At 36.6% G+C, this 23,977-nt stretch overlaps 1 protein-coding gene across 1 annotated transcript in view; it reads right to left on the bottom strand.

The window, feature by feature from the left end:
- The window catches only part of USH2A (usherin), an 821,881-nt gene that overhangs the window by 259,729 nt on the left and 538,175 nt on the right, over positions 1–23,977 (bottom strand). The window contains exons 41-43 of the mRNA XM_017870028.1: positions 20,558–20,708; positions 19,866–20,008; positions 8,032–8,660 (exon numbers count right to left, since the gene is read on the bottom strand). Of these exons, the coding sequence (XP_017725517.1) occupies positions 8,032–8,660; positions 19,866–20,008; positions 20,558–20,708 (923 nt within the window). The remainder of the gene's footprint in view (positions 1–8,031; positions 8,661–19,865; positions 20,009–20,557; positions 20,709–23,977) is intronic.

Below are 23,977 nucleotides of genomic sequence, written 5' to 3'. Positions count from 1 at the left end.
CTCAGCTCACTGCAAGCTCCGCCTCCCGGGTTCACGCCATTCTCCTGCCTCAGCCTCCCGAGTAGCTGGGACTACAGGCGCCCGCCACCTCGCCCGGCTAGTTTTTTGTATTTTTTAGTAGAGACGGGGTTTCACCGTGTTAGCCAGGATGGTCTCGATCTCCTGACCTCGTGATCCGCCCGTCTCGGCCTCCCAAAGTGCTGGGATTACAGGCTTGAGCCACCGCGCCCGGCCAGAAAAATATAGCTTTTTGACAGCAGTGAGTTAGAAGAAATGAATCTAATTCTATAGAAAATTTCTAGAACTATATAAAACAATCTCTTATAACAATATAGAGAAGGATATCGTTATTATAGTCAGTAGGCCAACAGAGATGGTATCTAATTTGATCACCCTCCTGAAAACACCCTGGAGCCATTATTAAAAATGAACGTGTTGGCTGGGTGTGGTGGCTCATGCTTGGAATCCCAGCACTTTGGGAGGCCGAAGCAGGTGGATCACCTGAGGCCAGGAGTTAGAGACCCACCTGGCCAACATGATGAGACCCTGCCTCTACTAAAATATCAAAATCACCTGGGTGTGGTGGCAGGTGTCTGTAATCCCAGCTACTTGGGAGGGAGGCTGAGGCAGGAGAATTGCTTGAACCAGGGAGGCAGAGGCTGCACTGAGCAGAGATTGCACCATTGAACTCCAGCCTGGGCAACAAGAGTGAAACTCTGTCTCAATCAATGTGTCCAAGACTTTTTTTTTTTTTTTTTTTTAAGACAGTGTCTCACTCTGTCACCCAGGCTGGAGTGCAGCAGCCTGGTGCTCTCCACTCGAGATCTCGGCCCACTGCAATCTCCGCCTCCTGGGTTCAAACGATTCTCTTGCTTCAGCCCCCTGAGTAGCTGGGGGTACAGGCACATGCTACCATGCCCGGCCAATTTTTGTAGTTTTAGTAGAGATGGGGTTTTCCATGTTGGCCAGGCTGGTCTCGAACTCCTGACCTCAGGTAATCCACCCACCTTGGCCTCCCAAAGAGTACTGGGATTACAGGTGTGAGCCACCATGCCCGGCCCGTGTCCAAGAATTTTAAGGAGCCAGTTAACTAAATATTGTATTCTATTCTTTTCTATGCTTAAGACCACATTTATTATCATATGTGTGGTCAAAATGTATGAGATTAAAACTTTCAGTTTGTTTAATTTCCTGACCTTTTGTATATTCATTGTATATAAGAAAGATTAAGAAATATTGTCACATCCCTAAAAATTCAGACAAAAGAATGTGTTATTGGCCTGAATAAGCAAGAAATGTGCTCTCTAAAACAATAGTATTACATTAAAACTTTTAAATAGAATTACAGTTTTGCACTGGAAATAAAATGTTTACTTCAGAGATGGCTTTCCTATCATAATGATTTATTTTATTTGAGTGGTTCTTAATGATTTATATGTCCATTTTTTTCTGTTTATTTATTATAAGTCTTCAGAAAATAGGACAGCTAAATTGCTGGTTAAGTGTTTAAGGAATGATTGACTTTTAGCAGCTGTTTTACATCCCTGAAAAGTCTCTCTAAAAAATCATGGCACCTTCAAAGTTCCCCATTTTAAGCAGAAACTTAGACATGCAGGTTAGTTGATTGGCTTTAGGCTTGAAAAGAGTAACATCCAAAAGCATAGTAAGCAACTTCCTTACGTCTTTAACTCCATCAAACTATTTTTAAGAACTTTATGAATAAGAGCATTTATAAAGATTGATAAATGAGTTAAGAATGGACTAAGAGATGACAAATGTCTCAAAGCTGTGTGGCTTTAGGCAAAACATTTAACATCTCCAGGCCTTGGAACCCTCATTGTCTAATGTAAAGAGACAATCCTTGCCATCATATGTAGACATAAGATTGCATAATTCTCAGAGTATTTTGTCAACAGAAGATACAAATGTACCATAAAGAAAGATCACATGGAAATATTTGACTCTGTACAGTGTAGCAATTCCTCTTATGATGGACTCCCCTGAAAAATTCATACAGAATAACATGTGCAAGAAATATTTGTTGAAATAAAATCAAGCTGTTTTCAAAAGTCTTCCTTTCCTTTAAAAGTATTAATCTTAATTTTAATTTCAAATACTCTATTTGTATTTTTTCAATCAGACAGAGAAAGAGTATAAATATATATACAAGAAACATTAATTGTGGCTCTGTTTTATTTCACTCAGGTGAAAAGGTAACAGTTTGAAGTTTATTCTTCCATACTTTTTGTATGTTCATACAAGCGAAGCAAATACACTCATGCTTATCCTAGGTCTCTCTCTCTCTTTCTCTTCTATTTTTAAAAAACTTTTCACAGAAAAAAAATCTTCTCTACCCCTTATGCTGCAACTTGCTTTTCAGACTTAATTGATTATGGACACACCCTATTATTTTTTATGGTTGCATAATATTCCTTTTATGGTTGAAAACAAATGATTTGTTAATCCTCCTGACATTATTTTATGCTAAAAATAATATTTGAAAATGTATGCTATATGTACTCTTGTGTTTATTTCGCATTGAAAAGATTACTAAGGATAGCCATGTCGAAAGGAAAATGCATGTTTAATTTTTATCATTATTGATGTACTACTTTCTTAAAAAGTTGGGGAAATTCACTTTATCACAAACAATGAAATTTTCCATGATCTGTGCCTCCACAAACTCTTGAAATTACTGATATTAGTTTTTGCCAGTATTGCTTGTTTCTTGAATTAATTTTCATTCCCTTGACTTTATGTGAGGTATGAATGCAAAATTAATTGTGGTTTTTGTCATAATTTTAATGGTAAAACAGCAATTACTTTTACAACAACCTAATATATTCTCTTACCTAAATTATTTTCTATTAAAGTATCTTGTATTATAAATTATTAGACGGTCTATGTATATTAAGGTGAAATTGATTTGTCTGTAGTATGTGTTACAGATGTACTTTCCCAATCTATCTTCTGGATGTTAACTTTTTTTTGGTGGGGTGTGGGCAGTTTACACCTTAGAAAATCAATCAGATTATTTCTAGCTACATACAGCTATCTTTTTTTTTAAGCTACTGAGTTTCTTTTTTTCTTTAGAAAGTGCTCCCCTACATTTAGATTTCATGATATTCTCCTTTTCTTCCTAAGATTTTTACTTTTTTAACATTAACATTTTTAACTTATGGGAAGTTAGTTATAGTATGATATGATAAAGGGATTTATTTTTCCCTTACACATGGATAGTTGGTCGGGCTGGTATCATTTTTAAAGGAAACCATTCTTTACCAATGAAATAAAATGCAACTTCTACCTACAGTAAGTCATTTCAACAAACACTCATATCTATATCTAAACTCTCAGTTGGTTGCAATGACCATTTGTCTTTTTAATGCCAATACCATATTATTATAATTCAATGGCTTTAGAGTAAGTTTACGTACTACAGAAAGTACCACCTCACTATTCTTTCACAATTTTCTATAATATTTTCAATCATTTAGTCTTCTATTTATACTTTAAAATCACTTTATCCAGCTTCATCCATGAAGCCATCATTCTCAGTAAACTAACACCGGAACAGAAAACCAAACACTGCATATTCTAAATACTGCATCTTCCCACTGATAAGTGGGAGTTGAACAGTGAGAACACATGGACACAGGGAGGGGAACATGACACACTGGGGACTGTCAAGGGGTCGGGGGTAAGGGGAGGGATAGCATTAGGACAAATACCTAATGCATGCGGGGTTTGAAACCTAGATGAGGGGTTGATGGGTGCAGCAAACCACCATGGCACATGTATACCTATGTAACAAACCTGCACGTTCTATACATGTATCCCAGAACTTAAAGTAAAATAAAAAATAAAAAATAATTTTATCCACTTTGAGATAAAACAAACAAAAAACATTGGCATTCTGATTTGAAGGATGCTCAGTTTATATGTTGACTTTGGAAGGATTGTCTTGTTAGGGAATTAAGTCCTTCCATCAAGGAAGATTGCACTTTTTTTCCACTTGTTGCAGTGTAAAGAAGTAGAGAAGAGCATGGGCTCTAGAACCCTATTGCCTTGGTGTGAATTCCAACTCTTACTCCTTATGTAATCTTATGCAGATTACTTAATCCCTCATACTCAGTTTTCCTGTCTGTAAAATGGGAACAGCAATAGCATTTATCTGACACAGTTGCAGTAAGAATTAAATGAAAGCAATTTCTAGAACATAACATGAACTCAATGAATATATTTTCATTATTATTTTATTTCCTTCTGTGAAATATTTATACATTTTGTCTATGGTTTATTTTAAGTAGACATCAAACATTGGCCCATCTTTAAAAGTCAATGAGGATGATGACTAAGACTCAACTCCTTTAACTTTGGCTCATTATCAGACCCATAAATGAGTGACCCTAAGTGTACACAGCAGAGGGAAGGAAGCTACACATGGTTGTGGTCTGGGTGACACTGTTCCTTGTGGCGCACCTGCCAAGACTGGTGGCTTCAGTAGCCTGAGCTGAGTGAGGACCCTACTGTATAAGAGGAGCTGACAGTTGCAGGGTTACTCTATTTTTTTCCGCATTACCTATGAAAAAGTGGACAGGGGCATCAGGGTTTAGAGGCTCATGATATTACCATAAAAGAAGTTGTTTTTTTTTTTTTTTGGCTGCATCATAGTTATGCAACTTAGTTATTTTTACATATTATTTCTTATCAGTCCTCAATTAAAGGCTTCAGTGCAGCAGTTTATACATTGACTTTATCCCATTTAAGTACCTTGGTCCTAATCTGATTTTACTTTGACTTTTTGTTAGAAATGACTTCTGAATTGCATGTCTTTTTTCTGCATCTATTGATTTAAAAAAAAAAAAAAAAACATATGGGCTTTCTACTTTAATTGGTTGATGTAAGAAATATGTTGATAGATTTTTTGATGTTGAACCATCCTCACATTTTTAAAATCCAATCAATTTGTCCTGGTATATCATTCTTTTAATATACTGCTTAATTCAATTTGGTAATCTTTTATTTAAAAGTTTTGAATCTGTATTCATATATGAAATTAGTCTATAGTTTCATTGAACTGTTTTAGGTCTTAGTAGGGCATTTTTACCAACCTTATAAAATGAAATAAATTTTCTTAGGTGATTAAATATTAAATAAAAGTGCATGGCTTTCACTTTTTCAGGTGACACAACTCTTTGACATTATATATTTATTTTTCTTGTAATTAAATAAGATTTTAAGAATATTATTTCATCTATGTTGCTGTGCTCTCCAATTTACCTTTCTCAAGGCTCATATTTATGCCAAGTCATATTGCCTCTTTTAGTACTTGCTAATATGTTACATTTAATTTATTTTCTAGTTGGCCTAAGTATGTGCTGTCTCTCTTGCTTTCCCTGTTGGACTGTAATTCTTACAGATGGCATTGTATGGAGAAAAAAAACACATGGCACAAAACGAGTAACACTAAGGTGAAATACCAACTCTGCTCCTTGTAGTATCTTCCACCCTATCAGCTAGTATTCCGTACTTCTCTACACTCAATTTATTCTTCTCTGCCAAGTCCTTATCACTTCCAGGTATATTACCTAGTTATTTGTTTGCATTCTGTCTAAAATGTAATTGCCATGAGGCTAGGGACTTTATCTTGATCTCTTCTGTGACCCCACTGCCTAAAAGAGGCACTTACAAAGACATACACTCATGTACTGATGTTCTGTAAATGTCAATAGAACTGAAATTATTATTGTTACTGTTGTTAATATTGTTGACAATTTCCGTCATCCCTCCTAATACCTGGAACAACCCTCTATGATAAATAGTTAAATTAATTGCTTAACCAATGCATCAATGACTATCCTTCTGTTATTTCATATAAAATATTTTCTATTTGCAATTTTGACTTTTAAATCTCATATTTTACAAAGAGAAGTCATTGTTTAGCAGTCATATACCTCTGTTTACCAGCCAAGCTATATCACGAGAACGTCTGCTTTGGTAAAGTCTTAAGATCGTTCTGAACGTGTGAGCCAATAATACTGAAAGACAGGTATGTTATCTTAATACTATTTAAATAGTATATAGCATTAAATACTAGACTCAGTTGAATGTTCCTGCTGATTCTTCTTATTGATAACTTTCTATTTCCTAGTTATAAGATGAGAATTAAAAGTGTGAGTTTTTAGAATGATATTACTAGTGTACAATGTTCATATATTTCAGACACCTTCTTAGAGACATTTAGATTCCTGCGTTGTGGCCTCAGGTGAGTGCCTATGAGATTCAGCTTTCTAGCCACGGTAATCTAAACTTCTCTAGCAAACTGACAAGCCATGTATATTGTTTAATTGCTGGATGATATTATAAAATCAAAAGAGGGTAAAAATGTGAAGAAAAAGCCAGGCAACTTTCTCTAGGTTCTTGATACTTTTGATTATTGTTTATATATGGTGAGTCAAGTAGANTTTTTATTTTTTTTTTGAGACGAAGTCTTGCTCTGTTGCCCAGGCTGGGGTGCAGTGGCAGGATTTCGGCTCACTACAAGCTCCGCCTCCCGGGATCATGCCATTCTCCTGCCTCAGCCTCCGAGTAGCTGGGACTACAGGCGACCGCTACCACGCCTGGCTGATTATTTCTGTATTTTTTAGTAGAGATGCGGTTTCACTGTGTTAGCCAGGATGGTCTCGATCTCCTGACCTCGTGATCTGCCTGCCTGGACCTCCCAAAGTGCTGCGATTATAGGCCTGAGCCACCGCGCCTGGCTTAAAAATACTTACTCTTTTTCAGATCGGCCACAATCAGTAACGCCTAGTTATAACATTTTTATTCGAAATAATACTGAACCATGTCCATTATGGAGTGTTGCCTTTGTAAAGAGACTGTGTTTGTTTTGTTGCATCATAGTGATTGGTAGTGCTACCAAAGTTTTACAAAATTGTCCCAGGATGGAAAAAAAAGTCATTCCTGGAATGATTATTAACTCTAGGCTTGGGTTTTGGTTTTGTTTCTATTTTGAATCAAAAGCAATTCTTTACATTGCTCAATTCATCCGATAAACATTGTATATCATGTACTTAAAATTCATTTCCCATTGGTGCTTAATAAATATAATTCTATACACTTATATTTATATCAAAAATGTGTGTTGCTTTGACCAGCTTCATATTAAAACTAACAAAGACTTTTAAAAGTAACTTTTAGACTGTAGGTTAAATTAAATTTCTTCAACAATTTACATTGTTTAGCATCACCTAGTGTTTGCTTTTGGTGGGGGAGAGAGAACACACAACATAGATCCAAGTAATAATTTCAGCAGATGAACTTTGCTGTTATGCAAATGTCCTTTGTTTTGTGCTCCGGTGAGCAAGCTACTGTACCAATGCTTTTGGCAGTAGTACAAGACTGAATCCATGGAAGCATGTGTGTATTTACACAAAAGAGGCTTCTAAGCTACAAAACTCCCTCCTGTTTGGTTACACTAATTTCCCTTGAATGAAGTTTGTATGCCAGCCAAAACAATGGTAGTTATCCTTTCCTCTAGAGTTCATTCCCAATAGAATGAGGTGAATAATTGAACACTTTCTGGATAGCCCGTTAATATGCTATTTTTATTTCTTTCCCCATTACTTGATTCTTTGATTATTAAAAAATACCAGACTATTGGTAATGGAAAATTTTGTTAATATGTTAATTCATTTCTCCGTATTTTCCCATCTCTTCTCATTTTCTGATCTATTTAAATCTGACGTGGTGGTTAAGCTAAGCATCCCTTTGTGGCATTCAAAGTATTTCAGGTGTGCGAGGCAAATGGAAGCATCTCAACATTATAATTAAGGGGATACAGGGAGAAATGAAAAACTGACATCGAATTTAAGATAGTTTGGGCCAAAGGCCAAAACCCAGTTTCTCTAGTGAATGCCTAAAACAACAAATGTGTTTGTTTAGTCAGTAGATGGCTCTGTTCAACACAGAGTCAATCCAGGGTACATTCCTAAATCTGCAAAGGAGAGAGAACAGTCAGTATCTTACCTGGGCTGCATCGGGTCCTAGCACTGTCACCACAGGCGGCTGCACCCCAGCAGGTCGTGAGGGTCTTGTGGTAACTTCTACCCAAGCACTGCTGTTTGTACCTCCATGAAGAGTGCTCATCAGTACCCGATATTCGTATTTTGTCCATGGGCTAAGAGCAGAAGTCTTGTCAATAAACCTCATGGAATGACTCCTTGGGAGAGTCACCAGGGTAGTAACTTCTTCCTTTCCTTTGACTCTTCTCTCAATTGTGAAATTCTCCACCAAGCCATTGGGGTGGGTAGGGGGTTGCCAAGATATAATCACAGATGTTGGAGTATCAGAGAACAGCTCTGGACTTGGGATCCCTTCTGGTGCCCCTGGGAGTGTCCATACAGTCTGGGACTCTGGCGACAGGGAACATCCTTTTGAAGTGCAGGCTTCTACCTGAAACTTATAGGCAGTATATGGGTGTAAATGCGTCAGTGTGCAATTAGTGACATTTCCTGGAGTTCTCAAGTATAGACGGCCATGTAGATAAATGTTATAATGGGTAATAACCCCATTGGACTTTCTAGGATGCTGCCAGGTGACCAACATCATTCTTGACTTCACATCCAGAAGAATCGGAGGAACTACATGTCCAGGTTCTGTAAAGTAAAACAAATACAGAAAGTGATACCTCTTGTAAACGTCCCACCTCTCGTCGAAGCTAAAATGAGTGATAGCTCTGCTACAAGGGTATGAAAATGAACACTTGGTAAAGGTCAATAAGTAAATAAATAAGTGCCATAAAGACAAGGACTGTGATTGCTTTGCTCATAAATTTTGCATGTGGAATACTTGTTGAATATTATGAAACTAAAATTGTCATTTTCCTCTCTAAGATAGCTTTATCAAAATCATGTCTTTCTATTCAAGCCAATGGTTAAAAAATGAGGATTTAAAAAAATAAATGTAATAAACATACAAGAGGGCCATTGTTGCCAAAGTTCTAGCTTCCACTACATTTTTTTTTCTAGAGCCCCAGTAACTAATTATAATCAATAACACTATCATAACAAACTTGCATATTTTACAGCCCAGTAAAATCCTTCGGCATCTCTCATTATATATTCTATATTATACTTGGTTCTGTTTATCATTCTAATCCATGTTTTGCAATTTATCTACTCCCTGTTAATATTATAGGTGATTTTTTAGTGTGGCTGTGACAGAAGCTGCCGATTTAGCTCTTTCACCTACTGATAAATAAACAATGCACAGATCTGACCTTTAGGTTAACAGGTTTTATGCTTGCTCCACTCAGCACTCTAACTGATTCAATTATCATAAAGGTTCAGAAGGCTCCATGAATACTGAAAAAGGCCCACCATATGCCTGCATAGGTGTTGTGGAACAGCAAATATTCTGCAGCCCTCCAGAGAAATTCCTTAATTGTAAATAATTTCACCATGCGACACAATCAAGTCACCTTGAATGCAAACCCCTCAGCCTGCGGAGGCAAAGTGTTATTTAAGCTTTACTGGGCTGCGTTAAATTCTGCAATTTGAAGGGCTGTTAAGTTTTTCAATTGAAATTTCATTTAAAATGCAGGTGCTTTTTATTATATTGAGGCTTTACTGCTCTCTAGGTACAAGCAAGAACATGGTGCAATAACACAAATCTGGCTCAATCACTGATCAGTAACAGCTGTAATTCCAGAACATTTAGCATTCTTATAAACCACGGCCTGAAATCTATAAATTGCTAAAACAGATCAAGAAAATACTATATCCCCCTTTTCTGCCCACAGCAATTTTGACATTTATGAGATTTTCTGTGAACATTAGATTTTATTGAAAATCTTTGAAAAAGATATACTTGGATTTAGTAATTGTTTAAAACAGCGTTGATTATGTGAGTGTGTGTATGCGATTCAGTGTTACACTGAAGGTTGAAATTTTAAATGCAACCACTGCTTCGCAGGGCCAGTGACTGCAATAATATTTGGTTATATGGACATATACTTTCACACAACAGGATCCACGTATTTGTCACCAACTGGACCGATGGTAGAATCATAATTACTTTTCGAAGCAAAAGATGTTATAGTGCACTAACCCTGAAATCAAGCTATTTCTGACAATTTGGTAATGTGTCCTATTTGAAGAGAAATCCCCCCCCCCAAAAAAAAAACCCAAAACCAGCAATCTTGGTATAAATCACATTTTCCGTTTTAGTCTTTTCGCTAGCTTTCATTTTAAATCTTTCTTAAAACCACTATGCTATTTCTTACTTTTGCTCTCTGGTATACAGTAGCAGTAGCAATTATTATATCAAAATGGGGATATAACTCCTTTCTTATTTATACTTGTCATCTAGATTTGGCTATTTCCCAGAGAAAAGCAAGTATGAGTATTGTAAGATATCAACGTTGTTTTGAAATCAAAAAAAAAAAAAAAAACCTAAATCCCCTGAGATTGGGTTTCATAAAATCAATGGTGGAGATTCAAGTCTTTAATGTCTAACCTGATCTCACCCTCTCTTCCCCAAAGAGAGTAATATACACTTAAAATCAGAATACTTTTATTAGGGTTTTATCTGGGTCTTGCATAATTATTCCTCATATGTGAACTATCAAACTGTGAGTTTCTTCAGGGAAAAGAAACAACAATGATGCAGTTTGTTCTCTGTGATTAGGTGGATAAAGCTTTTATTTCTCCTGAATATGATGATAGTATTATGGGTGAAACATCCATGATAATGAGATGAACTTGCACTTCAAACCCCCACAGTACACAGCCTTTTCTTAAAGATGATCTCTTATCTTGGGAAAGAAGAGATGTTCAATTTCAATTGCACGATTTTTTCCCCCCCTTAAAAGCCAGCATACATTTTATTAGCTTCCCGCTCTGGCTGAGTAGATTCCCTGCTCTTGTTGCAGAAGGCTCCTTTAACTTGTGTGATTCTGGAGAGGAAGCTGAAAGCAGCTTAATTAGCTCCTTTGGCTAGGGAAGTGTTAAAACCTGACTCCTGGCACTCTTTCAATTTAGTGCTTTAAAATGATAAGCCGAATCATCTAATTCTATATACAAATCAACTGGCCTGCAACTGCATGGTTGAAAGGGTCACCACAATTATGTAAAACATGAGTAATAACTATAATTGGGGTAGTTTGCTAATACAATAAAAAGCTCTGAACATGAGAAAAGTTATGCTCACAGCAGTAGCTATCACTTTCTAAAGTAAGAATTCATGGATGAAATGACATGAAAAAGATGGTTATAAAATTTTAATGGAATGATAAAAGGCAAAAGTCAGCCTCTCAGCTGAATTCTTAAAATCCCTATATATCACAATCAGCTCCTTAACTGTAAAATCAATGTGGAGTATAACATGTTGTCAATGCGGCTGTCACTGGAGGGGAGACTGGGAGTATGACAGGCACACAGCTCAGCTGGCCGGTGATGAAAATACAACCTTACAGCGCTCTCCGTGGGTGTAATTGTTTAGAGAACTCCCTCCTGGAGCTGGGAACAGGAGCATCCTTTCTGTCCAGATCACAGATTCATATTTCAAACCATTTCATTACAACATTAATAACGGAAAGTAGTCTCATTTTGGCAAATGAAATTATCTTTTATGGGAAACTATTTTGCTCATCAGCTTCAAAAGTTCAGTCCCAGCCTAAAATAGAGTAATAAAATTGTTAACAGAGGAGTCTGCTTATTTAGTTTTATATTCAGGTGTATATTGGAAAGGGTGTATGTACACACACTTGCGTGTATTTGTATGCTTGTGTATGAATATCCAGTTTGAATGACTCACAACTTGAGTGTGTGTATAACTTTCAGTGGTTTTGTGAGTCTTCTCCACTTGTTTGCTATTCGAGTTACCCATGACTGATCACTCAGTTTTCTTGTTACATTCCCATCGTTGCCCTGAAGCAACATTTTACCATTCTAATTAAAGACTCATTCCGTTTAAAAACTCTTTTTGGTAATATTAACTCCATAAATGAGTATCCCCTAAATTTACCAGTGAATTAAAAATCAAAGTGGCAAATATATGGATGTATAATTATATAAAGCAATATACTGTGTGCTAATTGTTAATGCAGCCTTTTGTTATTCACTACTGATATGTTAACAGAAGAATAGAGTCATGGATTCTATCTTGCTTTTAATCATGAATTCTTTTACCGATTTATTATTTATACCCCAACTACTTCCCAAAATAATTTTTGACAGCTCATAATGAAAGTAACCAAATGTAAGAGGAGCAACAAAATAAAGAAATGTTATTAATCTTGTGATAATAAAGAGGACACAATAGTTATTTCTCAAAACAAAAATTAAGAATGGGCACTGCAGTTTTGCAGAAAAATGAACTTTCAACCTCTTGACACTGATGAAAAAGGAAATGGGCTGTGTAACATAGGTACCATTATGTAATGAGAGAAACCTCTGAAGGCTAAAGGCTGTTGGAATTGAAAGGACATTATTTGATAGTTTGAAAATAGAAGAACAAATATTCAGGAACTATTTTTCTGTATTTCTCCTGATCTCAGGAGAGTATTGTTCAGAAAGAATGTTTCAGCCTCTAGAGCTGGGGCATATTGTGAGGTGAATGGCAGTAGATGCGTCTGTGATAATTTGGTGCAGAAAATAAAATGCACTGATGTGGGAATTCATGAAGTCAGGAAAACATCCTAAAAACTCTAAAGGTCATCACATTCACTCCTTATATTTGGGAAAAACTTTATCTGAATTTTTCCAAATGTAGCAAATCAACTCTGTTTACAGGGACATTGTCAAAATGAGGAAGATAGCAAGATTAAATGAATCCATGTATTGTTTTAGCATTACAAAATGTTCTTTCATAGGCAGGTGCTATATAAAATGCTATAGAAAATGATTATGGTAAACATCCATCTTTCTGTTAATAACTAGCAGTTTTTAGATACTTGACTCTCTAAGAATTTAAGATTTGAGACTGAAAACTAAGCTCGTGCCATTAAATATCAACCTGTGGCAATTAGCTTTGAATGATCTCACATAGTCCACTGAGAGTTTTCAAATATTGACAATTTAACTTTTTCAAAGCTAAAAAACAAGAATAGTTTTTTAAAATAGTGAAAGGCCAGCAGATAATATTTCTGGATAATGAGAGGATATACTGTTCCTGCTAAAGTGTCTTGCATATAATACACACTCAACAAAATTTAAGTAGTAATAAGGTAGCTGTGACAAAACTATTTTTTATTAATTTCTTAAACATAAAAAACTCGATTTTTCATTACTTTCACCTGCAGTCTTCAGCTGTAAGAAACACAGATATTACACACCTTTATATTTGGAAGAGCAGTGTGCTTTAAGTGTTCAGGGGAGATTCAAGAGCTCAGGTGGGAAATTGAGGCAAGGTGGATAGAATTTTTGATTAATCAATCCATTGTTTCAAAGGATTCTGTATTGGTCAGTTTTGGCTTGAATAAGTTCCTTTTGATCTTACAGTATAAAAATAAAATATAAAAATAATCATAAATATTTGAATTTGTTAATTCTGAAAATTCAGAAATTTGTGGAGAAAATCTATGCAATGGAAGACAAAGTATATAGTGACAAACATGCAGAACCAGTTTGCTCTCAAAATCAGAAGACTATAAATGTTATTTTTGATCCTGGGTCTTCTGTTCTATGCAAAATAGATACCTGAATTACTGTTTGAAAGGATAAACATGTCAGCAATCAGAGGTTAGTACCTAAGGCAAATGGAAAAATATTTGGAATGGAGAAAGCAAAATAGTCGTGTAGCACTACTGAAACTTGTAGCTCCTCTTTCTTCATTAAGTAAAATGTACTCATATAAATGTGTTCCAATCTCATTTAAAAATATTCCTATTTTCCTCTTGTTGCATAGAATGCTCTGAAGGATGCAAGTGAAACTTGAAATTCTAAAATGCCCTAAGCATAAGATATTTGTCATGTAATATTCGTTTTAAAATTTCAGTAATCTTAAGGGCATACATACACTTAAATTATTCAGAAGTCCTATTCTAGAATTATCTTGATCAATTTATCAAATTTTATATCACATGTTTCCTTCCTCTTCTGTTACACAGTCTCAGAGTATTTTGCTCTTATTACAGGTTATGAGAATACAAACAGGAAAACTGGTTTTGTTTTAGAAGTCTTTCTACATATCCCTCCCCTTCATTCTGAATAGCACATGGTTTGGGGCTGGCAGAAGCCTCCCTAACTAGAACATTCATTAACTTAGCCAAGACAGCAGCCAATGTTGAATCAGAGAGACAGCCAGCAGCCTGCCTCTGACCAAGGCAAGAAAATGAGAATCACTTTTGGGATGTCCGTCTCTTACATTCACCTTTTTTTCCCACTTTCCCAGCCTCATACTCAGAGACTGGAACAACTGACAGGACAACCTGAGAGTCCCTCTCCAGGTCTCATGTGTCAGGGTTCACCTCTTATAGCAACTGCTTTCCAGCCTCACCCTGAACCAATGGAGATGGTGTAAATTTGAACTTTGATATTAAAATGCACGCCAAATATAAATCATTTCCAATTTCTCTCCTAGTCTTCTCCTCTGGGTAGGCTTTCCTGGCCCTCATGTTGAAGGGCCATGCCCTTCCTCTGGGCTTGCTCTCATGGACAACTCAGCTCATTCACTCTAACTATGGTTTTACTGTGTGTGCTCCTTGCCAGACAGTGGAAATCTCAAGGGAAAAACAAGGAAATCCATCCTTGCAACTTTCATATCTCTTTTAATCCCCGGTACCCAGTAGGTACCCAGTAAATGTTTGCTTGAGTTTTTGTGGATTTACTTCAATCAAACTCTGCTTTTAATCAGTACTTTGAGTAACAATTTTGGGGCACCTATTCTACATCAGACTCTTCACCAGACACTGGTAGTAGAAACATAGTTGAGACAGATTGCTAGGTCTTGAGACATTACAATTCAGAAGGGGATATTGATGATGCACTAGTAAACACAAACCAAAATTCTAAGGGAGCCACAAGAAGGGAAAACTTCACAGAGGAAGTGACACTTGAGCTGGGGCTTGATGAATGAGTAGAATTATGTCAGGCAACAAAAGAGGAAGAAGCATGTTCTGTTATATCTAGATTTCGATTGACATCACATTGCCTTTCTCTCTTACTCCAGAAGAACCTTTGTTCCTTTGTAAATTACTGTGACTATCTGAAAGATGGATGAAGGCTGCTGAGGGGAAAAGTAAAGCAGGACCCAGATAGTAAGATAATTTTCTTCATTGCCCTCTCCTCTGTTCACAGTGCAATTATAAATGTGAAAAAATAACAAGATGTAATGCAATCAGCAAATATAGCATGGCAATGGTACAGTCTTGTGTCACCTAATGACAGGAGTACATTCTGAGAGATGCACCATTAGGCGATTTCATCGTTTTACAAACATCCTAGAATGTTCTTACACAAACCTAGATAGTACAGCCTACTACAACCTACTTTGTGTGGTATAGCCTGTTGTTCCTAGGCTACAAACCTGTACAGCATGTTACTGTACTCAGTACTGCAGGCAATTGTAACACAATGATAAATGTGTATCCAAACACAGAAAAGGTACTGTAAAAATATGATATCATAATCTTATGGGTCCACCATCATATATGTGGCTCATCATTAACTGAAATGTTGTGCAGCATATAACTGTACTTAAAATATCACCGTGTCATCAAACTAATGAACAGATGAAAAGTTGTCTGAGTAAACCTACAGAATAAACTGTTCGAATTCCAAAGGTTTTATGCAGTAATGCCTCTTAAATTAGTGGTTAAAAATACAAATGTGGAATTTTAAACTACAAATTTGGGAAATGATCAAACATTTAAAAATATATGACAACTAAATAGTAAAATCTAGAGTGAATTCAAGTTTGGTTTTTTTTTTTTTTTTTTGGAGGTAAGGAAGTGATTTTAGAAAATGATTTCAATTTCATTAGTTGATCTAATTGCTTGCGTATGCCATATATGTTTGTCCCTAAAATTAGATATCCCATATTTCAATCTTATGAAATATTTCCTGGGAAACCTTAAGAGAAACAGATTATCTAACTTTTTTTGGGAATCCACATTTTGAAGAAAAAGTAGGTTAATTCGTAGTTAACACAAGGCAGGATTTTGGTACGCAAAAGAGTACATCCACATTTAAGCTGAGGTTTGAAGAAACTTGCCCTCCGTACCCACTCCAATTTCTACATGTTTGTACTTTACAGAAAACAATTGCAAACATACGAGAGAGAAGGAACAATCATATAATCAGGAGTGATGGTTATCTCTGGTTTCAAGATATCAACATTTTCAGCTGCTAGGTAAGTGCCTTCATTTTATTAATCACATGCTCCCAAGTCTCGCATAATCTTAGGACATTTTTGCAAGCTGTGGACATGCCAGGTGCTTGGACTGCCAGCAGTACATTTAAAAAATAATGTGTTGCTTGTGTTTATCTGGTTGCAAACAGTTAAACACTACACTGACCAAATTGGCTGGAACAAACATCTTTTATTAACACACGTTTAACAGGATTTAAAATATTCATAGGAAATGTGCATTATTATTATTTGGCATCAGCACACTAGATTTTTAAAAATGCATGGAACTGGATATTGGTGGCACACTGGTGTAATGACAAATTATTTGAAAAAATCTATTAAAATTCTTGACATCCTGTTTCCCTGTCCATGATAACTTCTCTGCGCCCACACATTTGCTTCTCCGGCTGCAGCTCATTGCCTGCCTAGATTTCTCTTTGTGGTTTCACCTGTGTCACAGGCTTGCTGAAAGTCACTGTCTTGAAATATCACACTAAAAATCTTGCCATTGGTGACCCATTTTGGCACTGGAAAGCTATAAGACTGTGGCTGATGCAGAAAGGTGCCTGTTGATGGTATGGAATTTAAGTGTGGGCATGAGGTGACTTCTCTGTTTCATTCTGTAAGGTGATATGTGAGATTTCTACATGGAAAATTGCACTCTGGGTCAGGCGCGGTGACTCACACCTGTATTCCAGCACTTTGGGAGGCTGAGGTGGGCAGATCACCTGAGGTCGGGAGTTCCAGACCAGCCTGGCCAACATGGTGAAACCTGTCTCTAATAAAAACATAAAAAAATTAGCCGGGCGTGGTATTGGGCGCCTGTAATCCCAGCTACTTGGGAGGTTGAGGCAGGAGAATTGCTTGAACCCAGGAGACAGAGGTTGCAGTGAGCTGACATGATGCCACTGCACTCCAGCCTGGGCGACAGAGTGAAACTCCATCTCAAAAAAATGAAAGAAAGAAAGAGAGAGAGACAGAAAGAGAAAGAAGGAAGGAAGGAAGGAAGGAAGGAAGGAAGGAAGGAAGGAAGGAAGGAAAAGAAAGAAGGAAAGAAAGAAAGGAAATGAAGAAAGAAAAAATGAAGAAAGAAAGGAAAAGAAAGAAAGAAGAAAGAAAGAAAGAAGGAAGGAAAGAAAGAAAGAAAGAAAAGAAAGAAAGAAAGAAAGAAAAGAAAGAAAGAAAGAAAGAAAGAAAGAAAGAAAGAAAGAAAGAAAGAAAGAAAGGAGAAAGGAAGGAAGGAAGGAAGGAAGAGGAAATTACATTTTGGTGAGCAGGGGGTGCTGGTCAGGATCATGTATGAAGCGTGATTCTGGCATGGACCTGTCCGTATGGGTGGTTTTATAAGCAATGCTTTGTAGCCTTGACAGAAAAACTGCTTGTGCCCAATGCCAATCACTCAGTCTTTGTCAACTCAATTGCACATCCTCTCAGAGATGGCATCCATCTCCACTGACATCTAAAATATACAGTACCCTGTCACCATGTCTCAGGGGTGAGTATGTACTGCTAACATAACCTGCAGGTACACATGGCCTCCTTCCAGTTCTTTGCTATGTATGTGACTTCACAGTGTACACACAAAGCAGAGGAAGAAAGGGTTCATTCATTTTGAGGAAAAGGTTTAAACAAAAATGACGGTTATGAGTTGATACCTGCTATTTATTCAAGTGTTACTAATTCTTACTTAAGGACAATGAAGGGTTAATAGCACTCACTTTAAACTCAAGCCCTAAATGTCACAGCCATGCTAGGGTCTCTGTGTATGAAAATTCCGACCATGTACATGTATGGTCTGTAAAACTTGTTTTATAGTAAAAGGAGACCAAAGATAAGTTTGCTCAACAAAGGAAGCTATGCTAATTGGTATTTTACAATATGTTGGACTTTTGCTTATTTATGTGCTACCTCCCTGCCAATAGATGGCAGGTCATGGCCCTCATTCAATAAAAATTGTGGGGAGATTACCACTGAGGAGGTTTGAGTGTTGACCTTTCTCTAGGGGATAAGAAGTGCTGTGCCAAAAAAAATTCTTTCTCTCTTCTTCCAAGCATTCTATTGAGACATCACCTCTGCAGTGGGTTGAATAATTATTTTTGGCTAACCTTTATTTAGTGCCATCAAGCATGCTGCTGTACATAAGAAGGAGATTACAAACCTATCTTCAGTTGTTTTAAATGTTTCTTTGGAAATCTATTTTGAGTGTGAATTCTTCAGTCTATAAATCTGGTAATCATGGAGTCCAGATTCCCCAGAGTGCATGTAATGTTCCTCCTAAAAGGTGGCGAATTAATGCTTTCTGAACTTTGGGTGCCGTTTATTGTACTGTGCTGATAATTTACTAAATGACACCCTTGAGAACAAAAACACTGAGAGTCCCCTTGCAAAGTAGCTAACTTTCTCCCAGGGAGTAATTACAAATTGGAAGAAATGGATTAAGTAATATACATTATTGCTCATAATGCTGGCTCTTTTTTTGTAAAAATAAAGTCAACTTTAAACAAGATAGATTGTACTGATTATATCTCATTTGATGTCTTATCTTCACTAAAATAATGCAATTAAAGGTATTATAGAAATAAAACAATATATTTAATAAACAATTGATATTGTTGCAAATACCATATCCTTGTGTTAATATCTAGGCTTTTGAAAGTCACTTAACATTCTCATTGGATATAGAGCCAGCATGGCAATGGGCCAGCAGAGAACATCTCCTAAGAAGCCTGTGATTAAAAGATTTGACAAGATTAACTCAAAAAACCTAACTGTTCAAAGATACAATGTCCTTATTCACTCTGTATAGCTTGATTTTATTTCCAACTTTTCTTTAAAAAACCCTCTACTTTCATATATATGCTTTTATAGAGGCAATTTGTATAAAACCAAATGTTATGGTCATGTATTTATTCCAAATATAATCTAGCAAATATATGCAAAAATAACTTTTTATTGAACAACTGTAAAATTCTCTTTATTGGTTGAATAAAGAAATCTCAATCCACCTTTTGTAATACACTGCTATCAGATTATGCTTCTCTATACTGAAGGCTGTCTTTGGGGTATGAGTAAAAGCAGGAAAATGAAACCTGTTTCCAGGAACAAGTATACGTAAGCAGCCTCATGAAGTAAGGTCCATATTTCATTTTCTTCTGCCTGCCAGAATTTCTCCGAAACAGAGAACATTCAGTCATAAAGCAGAAGATGACAACTTTTCTCTTGCAGGGCACCAAGATGTACCCTGAAGGACAGAATGGGGCCATATCATAATTTATAGTGTATTACTTTGTCCTGTCTGTAGGCCTAACCCTCCAAGCCTCCAAGACCACATTATTCTTCTTTCTGGAGAGACTGACCACCTTTGCCCCCCGCTTGCCCTGGAAAAGATTATTGTCACTAAACGACAAGTAAATAAGGGAGGTTCATTTCTTTGCTTTGGAAAAAACTGAAGACATTTTAAACTCCCTAATGTAGAAGACATTTGGCTGTGTATTGTTCAGACCACTTACTGTCCTCTGCGGTCATGAATGGAATCCAAGAACTATGTGCACTGCCAAATCCATTGGAGGCAACCAACCGAAACATATACTCTGTGTACGGTTGGAGATCGCTCACTTCATAGCTTAACGATGCAGAAGGATTAGAAAATAACCTGTATGGGAAAGAAATGTCAATTAAGAAGTTTTCAACATTCAAAGAAATAAAAGCAAATCTATTTCTTACTACAAAAAAATTTTAGAAGATGCCAACATACATTTAAGTACTGTAATTTTCTGCCATCAAATGAGATCTCTTTTAAAATAAATGGCCATTGACTGAGAGTTTGTAATCTTGTGTTTCTACGAAATGTAAATGCTAGTAGTGTTGAGACTGACTGCCATGTTGATTTGTACAATAGGTGTTATAATTTGTTAGTGACAGTTCAGACATTATTTTGTTAGTTTCATTGCTTTTTGTAATGCACGTGCTCATGAAAAGTTTCAGTGGGAAGAAATCTTACTTTAAAGGTCATATAAGTGAAAATAGATATTTTGCAAAGCAAATGATTATCCTCTAAGTAGTCTGGGTTTTTTTTTTTTTTTGAACTTTTAAAAGGTAACCTATATTTTTTGCAAATGAGAATCGACCTGCTCTTCAAAAATGTTATGTCTATATTATGTAACCCAGCTGATAGATAAAATGGACAAAGTAGAATGCTCACTCTAGAAATTCATGGGTGGAGTCTCCAGACCTCATCTGGAGTTGGTATCTGGGAGAGCCAGGAGCGTTATTACGAGCTGGTGTAGACCAGACAACCTGAAGACTGGTTGGAGTGGCAGATGAAAGCCTGGGAGGCAGCACGCCATCTGGAGCTGTCGAAAAACACAGATGAATTAGAGCAGAGAAAACTGTGGAGAACATATGCTGGATGGAATCGAAATGCTCCATATACTGGAAAAACTGTTCCTCAGGATCAACAACAATGTTAAACATGGTCCATTTAATTTAACATTTTCATTCCTGAACTCCTGTATTTCCTTATTGTTCGTTTCAACACAATTACATTAGTATTTCAGTCTTAAAAACCGGCCCCCAAACAGCAAGACAAATGAATATGCAGCACATTCCCACCTGTACTTCTGTTTATCTAATTGAAAACATGGAGGGAATTTAGTGAAGCAAATACTAAAGTACCTTTTTAATTTAACTCTTTGTTCAACAGACCAAGCAATTGAACACTGAAGCAGTCCAAATCTCATATTCTTCCCCCCTGATATCGTCCATTGCTGCCTTAAATCACACCACTACATATGAACACAATGGCTTTATTTTCTTTCTTTCTTTTTTTATTTTGAGGAAGGGAAGTTTGCTAAAATTGTATTTTCCTGGAATGATAAATAAACATAAGTGGCTGAATATAGCATATTCCAGCCTTAATGCTCATCCATGAAAATACAAAAATTAGACATTTTTCCCTATGTGTGTTATACAGTTATCCCTTCTCAGTTATCGCTTCTCCTGCCCTTATTCAATTTTGCAAGTTAGAGCATACATACCACTTTTTCTAGTCTAGTTGAGTCTCCAGCCAATCTGTTCTGACTTCAATATACCTGCTTGGTACAATTTACCAGCGAAATCTATTTGAATGGTTCTAGAAGCCCTAATAGGAATGTGTAAAACTAAAGCCTATTCTACTAAAAAAAATTGATAAGATGACACTGATTATTTAATTAATTTTTTCCAACAGGTATACCTTAAATGAGCCTGTCATATCAGCATGTTCCAAATCAAATCAGTTTGTTCCAAAGCTATTCAGAAACCTGAAAGCAAATTCAGCAAAACTCTGTGCCTTTAGGAAAATGACCTAATGACTCCAAGCCTATATTTTCTGATCCTTAAAGTAGGTATAATATTTTTCCTTTATAGAATTGTTGTGAAGTTCAGAGATCATATAAATAAAGCACCTGATTTTAGACCCTGATAATTACTAGCTGCTAAATATTATTACTGTTATTACATTGGACTGACCTGAACTTTTTTTTAGCATAATTTAATTGCTAGTATAACATACTTTGTTGGGAACATTCTGATTATTCTAATATAGGTTCCTAATGACCACAAATTACCAGAGGCCATTGATGAAGAAGGAGAAGTGATCAAAATAATGAGAATAAATGAAATATCAGGGTCCATTTTCAACTTCATTTTATACATAACCTTGTGTAGTGTGTCAATTTTATGTACTCTCCAATTCAGAAGAAGCTGTCTGTGAACAATGAGGCTAACGAATGACCAGTGATGAGAATAGAAGAATTAGATTACATGTTTCATCAATCTGCTGTAATGGGTTTGAGTTCATTAATAATTCATTCATTTGTTCAATAAACATTTATTGAGGCTCCACTCTGTGCTAAGCAGTACCCTTCATGTGGAAGGAGAACAGCACTGAATAAAACAGACACGACTCCTGCCCCTAGGTAGCTTACATTCAAGTGGAGAGAGCAGGTGATAAACAAGTAAGTATTGTGTACACAATAATATCAGGTGGCCATAAGTGCTTTGTAAGGCTAAATAAAGCAGGGTAAGGAAAGAGAAGGTAAAAAGAATTGTGCAGTTTTAGTTACTAGGTCAATTCGATGGGAAGATTATAGGAAGCAAATGCAATTCAGTGATATTTGAACAGAGACTTCACTGACATGAGGGAGGCAGCCATCCTAATGTCTGGAGGAAGAGCAATCCAGCCAGAGAGAGCAGTACATTCAAAGGCAGTAAGGAGGAAAACATTCCGGTTGTGTTTAAGGAACAGTAGGAAGGTCAGCGTGGCTAACACGAACTAAGGAGGAGAGAGAAAGGAAAAGTCTTCACAGGAGTTGTAGTCTTCATAGGAGTCGTAGTCTTCACAGGAGTTGTAGGTCAGCATATATGTGATATTTAAAGGCTGAGATGGTGAAATAAACTAGAAGGGAGTGTTGATAGAATGAGTATAGAAGAGGTCTGAGAACTGAGCCCCGGAATCCACCAAAATGTTGAGGTCAGGAGGAAACCTCTATAGCAAAGGATACTGAGAAGGAGTGGTCAGTGAGGTAGGAGAAAAACTGAGAAGGTGTAGACTGGAAGCCAAGTAAAGAAAGAAGGCACATGAAAAAGGAAGGACATCACATGAAAAAAGGAAGGACGTATCAGCTGTCTCAACTCGGCTGAGACTTTAAGGAAGAAGAAGACTGGGAGTTAAAACTTTGCATTTGGCCAAGTGCAGGTGTTTGATAACTTTGCAAAGCACAGATGCAGTGCAGTGCTGGGCACAGCAGTCTGAGCTAACGTTGTGAAGAGAATGAGGGAGTAAAGAGCAGATACATTGAGCTTAGATAACACTTAGAGGGAATTTATTCTAAAAGGGATTATAAAATGGGGCAGCAGCTAGCGAAGCTCATGATATCAAATGAAGGTTTTCTAAAGACTGGAAGATGTTGCAGTATATAAGCATGTTTATTGGAAGAATCCAGCATAGACTAGGGGAAATGATACTGTAGAAGAAAGAATGATTGCCAGAGCAAAGTCCTAGTGCAGGAAGAGAGAGGTGAGTCCGTGCACATTTGAATCAACTGAGAGTCAGTGCGCAATGGCTACCAAACAGAGCAGGGATAGTTCTCGCATTGTGCAAAAGTGAATGGACAGATGAAGATGTAGAGCAGTGAGTAGATTCAGTGACGAAATAATAGCAAAGATCTCCTTTGATGATACCCAGTGTCTCAGTGAGCAAAATCAAAGCAAAGGCTCAGTGACAAAGTGTGTGGATGAAATGGATGCTTGAAGAGAGAGGAAATGATATGAAATAATTCTCTCAATTAGTAAAAGTGTGGCATGACTAGAAAGTGCAATAAGATTGCTGCCCGGGGCCAGCTATCCACTTCTTAAGTTTACATTTTTGGTTTGAAGGACATTCATTGCTAAAGGCTATTTAATTGATATTTTATCTATGAACACAAATAGTTTTAAACAATCATAATTTCTTATTTGATTTATATACTTTGATTTATAATAAGTGCACACATAGAAAAAAGAGCACTGTGAAAACACAGGCAAAAAGTAAAGTGCAAATTGCATACAATGTATCACATATAAAACCATGTCTCTTATTTGA

The sequence above is a fragment of the Rhinopithecus bieti genome, unplaced genomic scaffold (genome assembly GCF_001698545.2).
Source record: "Rhinopithecus bieti isolate Rb0 unplaced genomic scaffold, ASM169854v2 scaffold_1673, whole genome shotgun sequence".
NCBI lineage: Eukaryota > Metazoa > Chordata > Mammalia > Primates > Cercopithecidae > Rhinopithecus > Rhinopithecus bieti.
Note: the sequence above shows the minus strand (reverse complement) of the source record. Positions and strands in the feature narration are given on the sequence as shown.